Source organism: Theobroma cacao, chromosome 9 (assembly GCF_000208745.1).
Source record: "Theobroma cacao cultivar B97-61/B2 chromosome 9, Criollo_cocoa_genome_V2, whole genome shotgun sequence".
NCBI lineage: Eukaryota > Viridiplantae > Streptophyta > Magnoliopsida > Malvales > Malvaceae > Theobroma > Theobroma cacao.
In genome coordinates this window covers 36,436,535-36,444,091 of record NC_030858.1, presented here as the reverse complement: position 1 = coordinate 36,444,091, position 7,557 = coordinate 36,436,535, and the positions used below count along the sequence as shown (strand labels likewise).

The 7,557-nt window shown below is 37.4% G+C and overlaps 1 protein-coding gene across 1 annotated transcript; it reads right to left on the bottom strand.

Annotated features, from left to right (window-relative positions):
- Positions 1,883–7,355, bottom strand: LOC18590709 (U-box domain-containing protein 13). Its single transcript, XM_018127951.1, has 4 exons — positions 6,894–7,355; positions 4,691–4,807; positions 3,837–4,292; positions 1,883–3,424 (listed from the first exon to the last, which is right to left on the bottom strand). The coding sequence occupies exons 1-4, from the start codon at positions 7,161–7,163 to the stop codon at positions 2,267–2,269; spliced, it is 2,001 nt and encodes a 666-aa protein (XP_017983440.1). The 5' UTR covers positions 7,164–7,355; the 3' UTR covers positions 1,883–2,266.

The following is a 7,557-nucleotide window of genomic DNA, read 5'->3' as shown; positions in this document are numbered from 1 at the left end:
TTGGGTGTGTCTGCTGGGTTGGCTGTGGTGCCCTTCCACATTCAACCACAGCAGCCAGGAAGAGAAACGGGGTTTGATAATGAGAGCAGGGGGGGAGAGAGGAAGGAATGAATTAGTAGAACAAAAAACAGAAAAAGAAAGTGAAATTTTTTTCAATGAAAAATTGAAATAAAAATGTCAAATGCAGAATTACAAAGTACAGAACATGTTTAATTAGGCTGAGGAATGACAGAAAGAACATCAACCCACTTTCACATTAGGTTCAGGGTAGAATGTTATTAGGGTTTAAGGCAGTGTGAATTGATTTTTATGAACTCTTGCCTACTGCCACAAGTTATTCAACCTGTTGAGTTTGTAGGAATGGTTATTTCATTTTCTTCTATTGCATTATTTAGTTAATGAAATAGCTATTTAAGAAAAGTCAGAATAATTATATATTATCGATTCTCCTGATATTAGTTATAGCATGTAGGGTAATTTTTTGATAAATTTAATGAATAATTAAATAAAAAACTCACAAAGAATAACAAAAATAAATTGTATTCAAAGTAATTTTTTTTAAAAAAAAAGATTATTCAAACTTCTAACTATAAGAGTGAAATGAGATTTTCAATATGAGAATCGATTATAATTTTTTTACAATAATATAATTAAAATTCAATATTTATAAATATTAAAAATTTTCAAAAATCAAATTGACAACCTTCCTAACATTCCGGACAAACAAATGGTCTCGACTCCGTCATTAACATTGAAATTTGTTCTTTTTTTATTCATGATTAGTTTGTTTGTTTGATCTTAAATCAAATCGGTAAAAATAATTTAATTTAATCCTTTTTTAGAAATATGATTACAGCCACTGTATCAAATATGCATTTGTTAATTAGATGTCATGTTAGATGATTAAAAGAATTTCTTGATTAGAAAACCTACGAAACCGGGTTAATTATCAGTCATGAAACAGCCGAATCTGGGTGGTCCATCCCCTTTTTTTTTTTTTTTCTCTTTCTTCTGTTTGAATACTTCGATAGGGTGGTCCACTCATCTTGGCAAAAGGCTATCTCCCCCGGCCCATGTGTAAAAGGCGAGGCCCTCTCTCGAAGAGCGAGGCAAAAGTTGTTTTCAACGCAGGAACCAGCAGCTGCAGGAGCGTCGTCCACCCCAAAATGAGCTGGCTCTGATCTTTTCCCCAGACCCGCCAGAACCGCCCAAAATCTTAAGATTTTAGTCCGACTCTGACCATGTTTGCCACATCACGAATTGAGTTCCCCAGCTGTACCGATCACTAATCAGTTTAATTAAGCAATTTGAAAGCTTAAGAAGTGAGATTAATCATGTTGATATATAGACGTAGAAGAATGGTCAGTTGAAGTGTTTCAATAAAAAATTAACACTTAATATTTGAATCCGAATTTGATTAAAATAAATTTAAAATCAATTTTTATTTATATTATTGATCAAAATTAAGTTAATAAATTAAGGTTATTTCATAAAAAATAAATTAAGTTTAAAATTTTATTTAGAATAATAATGAATCTTAATAAATATTATATTAATTATAACTAATTCATAAATACTAAAAAATATAAAATTAAAACTTAATATAAAAATAATTATTTATAATTAAGTTTGAATAAAGAGTATCTTAAAATCACTAATCCAACACTATCCCGAATCTGATTAAAAGATATGCTAATCCTGTTTAATCGGATCAAGTAATATAAATTATAATCGACTTTCCTTGTTTTCGATTTAACTTAATGAATGCTATAAATGAGTTTTAATCTAACAAGGTGCTGAGAAAATAGCGGCTTGGAGCAAAGCGAGTTAGCATTGTAGAAAACAGAGAATGCAGAATGAAGTTCGAGGTGGACAACGGCTGTACTTGAGCAAGCAGATGAATCTTTTTTGGTTACATATGACTGGTGACTTTGGAAACAAAGTTCGAGTTGAATACAAGAAACATCTCTCCAATAAAAAACTGAGGATGATTACAGTCGGACATATGTTATAATGGTACAATTCACATACATGTCGAGTACAACTCAGCTCCTTTCTTTCCTTTTTCTTTTTTTTTTTTTTTGGTGTGTTTCCGGCACTTTGATGGATCTGTGAATAATATATTTCTCCCACACAAACAAATGAATAACTTACAGGTTGGACAGGTGATCTTCCACCTCCTCTTTCGAAGCAAAGCTGCCTCCTTCAATACGCGAAAAGAGAAACAAGGTGACCAAAAGAACAAAAATTTAGGGGAAAATGAACCTCAGATATCAACAGCGTTTGCCACAGAGGGTGGCTGTAGCTGCTGAGCCTGAGACTGCGGTGCTTGGGCCTCAGCTTGCGCCTGTGCCAGCTTTTGCTGCTCAAGAAACCTGCTCATCCGCTCAAGCAATTGAGCAGCCTTCCGCTTGCCCCTATCTGTACCGTTTTGTGCCAAGTCAACCAAAGGACCCATCACGCCTAGTTCCTGGGCCTCTGCTAAATGTTGTTGGTCTCCCGCACAAAGGTGCACCAAAACTGCAGCTGCATTCTCTCTGTTTCTTGGGGATCCATTTCCAATAACATCTACCAAAACTGGCACTGCCTCTGCTGCTCCAATGGCTGCCTTCCCTTCAGGATGGCTAGCAAGTATTGCTAGTATGGCCAGAGCCTCATCGACCATTCCACCTCCAGGTTCTGTCAACAAACGCATTAGCGTGGGCACAACTCCAGCTCTCACTGCTTTTCCTTTGTTCCCTTGGTAAATGCACAAGTTAAAGAGTGCTGTCGCTGCATCCTTTTTACCCCTTTGTGTACCTTCACTTAGCAGTGTCACTAGTGGAGGGATTGCTCCTGAGGCACCAATTGTCACCTTATTTTCATCCACTACTGAAAGGCTAAATAGGGTGGCTGCTGCATTCTCTCTAGCTTCCATGCTCCCCTTCTTAAGCACCTGGACAATACCAGGAACAGCTCCAGAGGATATGATACTGCCTTTGTTTTCCTCACAAATGGAAAGGTTAAGAAGTGCTGTTACAGCATGTTCTTGGGTGCGTGAGTCAGGTGTCGAAAGGAGGCTCACAAGGAAAGGTATGGCCCCAGCTTCAGCAATGGCCACACGATTATCTGCATTGCGTTTGGCAAGAAGACGGATTTCACCTGCAGCCATTCTTTGGTCTTCAGGATTGCTGGATGTGAGCTTACGGAGGAGAATATCAATCTTGGTACGTTCAGCAGGTGAGCAGGTGGACGTCGTTTTACTGGGTCGAGAACTACTGGGTCTTTTGGGTGGTTCAATGCCATTTGCCTCACACCATTGAGCTATTAGACTACGTAATACATAATTGGGAGTAAGGGCAGGGCTACTGAGTGTCTGTTGTGTCTTCGGACATGTTCCCTGCCCTTGCTGCAACCATTTCTCAATGCAAGATCGTTCATATGTCTAACAGAAGAGAATAATAAAACCTGTTAAAAATATAGCATCAAGGTAATTGTAAAAAAGTCTTCAGCCTCTACAAAAATGTGCAGTCCAAAATGAGTATTACAAAACTTCATTTAGTTGGCATCCAATTTCTACAGCCACCCCAAGTTTAATTAGAATCATTATATGACTAGGCCCATTTTGAGAACTAACTTTTGGCCAGATAAACTAATCGCAGCCAATGACAATGCATTGTGATGCAACAGGCTAAGTCAATAATAAAACAAATTTACCAAGCACAATTGAGCACTTACTTACATTTAAGTAACTAAAGGAGGCAGGAGGTTGTTTTCAAGACTGAAAATGATTTAAAAGAATTAAAAGAAAAGAAAAACTGGGTTTATAATGAGCAGAAAATACACAAGAAATATACCTGCCCTGTTGAAACAATGACAGGATCCTTCATCAACTCCAGGGAAATTGGACAGCGGAAATCATCTGGTATAACTGGAGTCTTGTGATTTCCATCACTGGTTGTTTGTCCACAGCTACTAGGAGGAAGATTCTTTTCTCTTGCGGGAGCATCCAAGTTAGGATTTTCTGTCTGTACAAAATCCTTGATTTTCTTTAATAAGTTTGACATCTTCTCAAATGTTTCCCCAGGATCTCCACCACTGGCAGAAACCATCTCATGTAGAGCTAGTGATTCTTGTGTAAGTTCAGTTATTCCCACCAATTGTAACTTCTCAGTCAATCTCCTTAGTACATCTGGATCTGCTGCTGCATCATTGGTCTTGTTGTAGAGTGATAATAGATCCTCATACAGCTCAACATCAGGTGCATCAACCCTTCCTTTAGCTCTCCTGAACTGAGCTAGAACAAGCTCAACCTGACATAGAAATATTATACATGTAAGCCTTTTTTTCTCAAAAAAAAAAAAAATGAGATAATGAATTAGCCTAAGGTTGCTTTGGGACTCTCAAACTCTAGTTTAATTGTGTTAAGAGAGGAATAGACGTAGTTTTGGTTGCGCTCTTTGAGTCTTACTGTGCTTATTTATATCCACAAAATCTTTAATTTCTCAAATCATATGCAACTCCAGAAGAACTCAATTAATCACAATTACTGTGATTGCTTGAGGGCATTTTGTTTCCATGTCTAAGATGACTGTGATTCAAGTAATCATCTTGAGGTCTACACAGCAAAAGACCTAATATGACACAGCAAGATGAGAAAGAAATGTGAACTGCGTACTTCTTCCAAACACATCTGGTGATAGATCTATACCTGTTCCTTAACTTCATCTGATATGTCAAGATTCTCATAGGGGATTGCACTCAAAGCTTGCTCCAGTTGAGCTGTCAATTCATGAAATTTATGCATAATCTCCTCCCTCTGGAGAACCTGTAACCAGAACAAAAATAGTTTATAAGTCAATGGTCAAATGCCACAAACCAGTTCATCAACATATTAGTGGTTTGGGCTAAATTTTGTCACTTTAAGCATAACTTGTTTTTAAAACATTCTTTTAGCAATAAATAAATCTTGCAAAAATTAATAATATACCATATAATTGATTAAAAAATAGATCACAGAAACACATTCTCTGGTGGCTATAAACTCGTGACTTCTCTCCCTAGTTATAGAGTAACCAAATATTAGAATATATATAAGAAAAACATACACATATAACTGGCCATTTTAAAAGATTGAAATTCTGAGATCATAATTTTCTTGCTAGACATGAGCGTCAATCTTAGCCACAACTGAAAGTACATATAGGGTAATAGCACTCCAGATTGGATGAGCAAAGAGAAACTATTGCATTCAGTATGCTTAAATAAAGATTGAAAGGAAGACGAAAGCAGTAGTTTGACATAAATTGAATTGCTCTAGTATAGTGGCATGGGACATGAGCAAAATAATATGAGTGAAATTTCATCCTCAGAACTTTATATCTAGTGATGCCAGTCCTTTTCAACAGAAAATGGGTGCACATAGATCACTTTCAGAGTCTGGCATAACAAAGAGCATGAAACTTTGGCTTCACAACCAATAAAAAAAACATACCCACTCCCTGCCTCAGTAAAGTATTTATACCATAAATCAAGCACATTCATGGCTTGCAGCCACTGCCAATTCCCCTCTTTACTGCCCATCTCAAAGTAGTGGCGCTGAGAAGAAATGTTATGGTGAACTTGTTTGTCAACCTCAACAGTAAAACACCAAAATCTATGTCTATGACAAACCAACACGAAGGTTGACACAGAAATGCACAGGAAGCAAAACCAACCCCAAATATAAAAGGCCATACATTGGGGATTCCAAGCAAAACAGATCTCTCTCTCCCTCCAGTTGTAAGAATGGATAACTGAGCCATAGATTGATAATTCCAAGAAAAACCACAGCAAAACCAAAGAATGTTACAACCCAATTGAGTATAGCTGCTGTTGCAGAAACGCTCAGAAAAATAGCATCAAGGCCAGAAACTTAAGATTTAGGAGCCATATATTGGGGATAAGTACCACCTCTTCTCCCCCTTACCATCTCTCTCCTTCCTCTTACTAGTCCTCCATCCCTCCCTCTCATTTTTCAGTTTCTTCCCCAAAACCATTAAACCTCAAAGAACCTCCTGAATCAAAGACCAGAAACAGACCAACCAGAACCATACATAATCAGAATGGAAGAGTAAACTTCGTCCAGTGGTGACACATTCTCCTTAGTTGTCACAGGCTTTCAAATATACCAAGTTGACAACAGCTAGCCGCAAATTAGAATTACTATGATGACACAGGTTAGATTCTAAACCGTATATTACAAGCGCAAACTACAAGAATAGGGGCAGAGTAAAGCATATAAAATATAACAAGAGACAAGGTAATCCCTAGTTTGATATCATGGTATCAAGAGGGGATAGAGAAGGTTATATTAAATGAATGATTCAGATTTCACAACAATCCACACATAAAGGGACAATCGTAAATTCAATTAACAACGTTATATAAATTTTTGAGGGGAAAAAATCTATCCCAGGAGTAGAGATTCTACTTCAGCCTTGCATATATCGATGACTACGACACTTGAAAATCTGACAAGAGTTTCTCGTAATAATTATTAGACGAAACAAAAGAATTTTAAAAAGAACAAGAAAGTAGGATGAATTGTGGCAAATATATCTACTTATTAGGTGTGGTGTGGTTTTTTTTTCTTAGTAATAATTAAAAGGAAAAAGAAAGAACCATATCAATTTTAATTTAAAATTTATAAGAAAATGCAGCAGTAAATATTCTCATCAGAATTTTATATTCCATTCTTAGACTAAGCTAAATTTTAGCGTAATATTTACCAATTGATTTTAGATAATGTTATTGCAAGCAATAATCTGACTATGTCCATGCACTTCACACGCTAATTTTTCTCCACTTTCTCAGCAGCCAAACAGATCCAAGAAAGAAAAGGAAAAAAATTTCAAATTACATTACACACACACCAGGTAAATCTTACTGCCTTCACTGCCAAATCTGAGCAACTCCTTAGCCGAAACCAAAGCTTCTTTCAACGAGACCAAAGCTTTAACAGTTTCGTCAGGGATTTGCTCTTTGCTTTCTCTAATCTCCTCGAACATTGGCGTCAACAGCTTCAATCTCCTAGCGAGATTGCAATACTGCTTCTTCACAGGGCATCTGTAATCGCCGATCGAAGCTATTTGGTTCACCGCATCAATCAAGCTCTGCACCAGCGCTCCTTTCTCTTCTTCCATTCTGAATCCAGATCTCGTTAAACGCGGAGTTTTTTCAAACTTGAAGATTTTGATTGGGACGGAGATTGAGCTAAAGTTTTTGAAAGCTAGGAGGAAAAACTCGTCTCCATTAGAGAGAAGACTTTGACACAGAGCAAGAGACTGAGAAAGTTAATGAGCGAGAGGGAAAAGTTTATTAACAGGCTGCTTAGGCCTTTTTCTTCCCCGGCTCGGCTTAGTTAGATGAACCGGACCGGGTTAAAAGAGGAGACTGGAGATAGATTAGATAGACTCGGAAGGTCTGCTCCCTGGTCTACCATCTACGGATCTCTCTACGTCCCGAGTTCGGCTCGGCTCGGCTCGGCTAGGGTTGGAATTGGGTTGGTTGATTTTCAGTTAAACTAACCTCGTCTCG

Excerpts from the sequence above, each read along its gene's own strand:
- LOC18590709 (XM_018127951.1), bottom strand. The coding sequence starts at position 7,163 with ATGGAAGAAGAGAAAGGAGCGCTGGTGCAGAGCTTGATTGATGCGGTG. Across the intron at positions 4,293-4,690 it reads CAGATGAAGTTAAGGAACAG|GTTGAGCTTGTTCTAGCTCA; the intron begins GTATAGATCTAT and ends TTTCTATGTCAG. Across the intron at positions 3,425-3,836 it reads TCATTGTTTCAACAGGGCAG|ACATATGAACGATCTTGCAT; the intron begins GTATATTTCTTG and ends CTCTTCTGTTAG.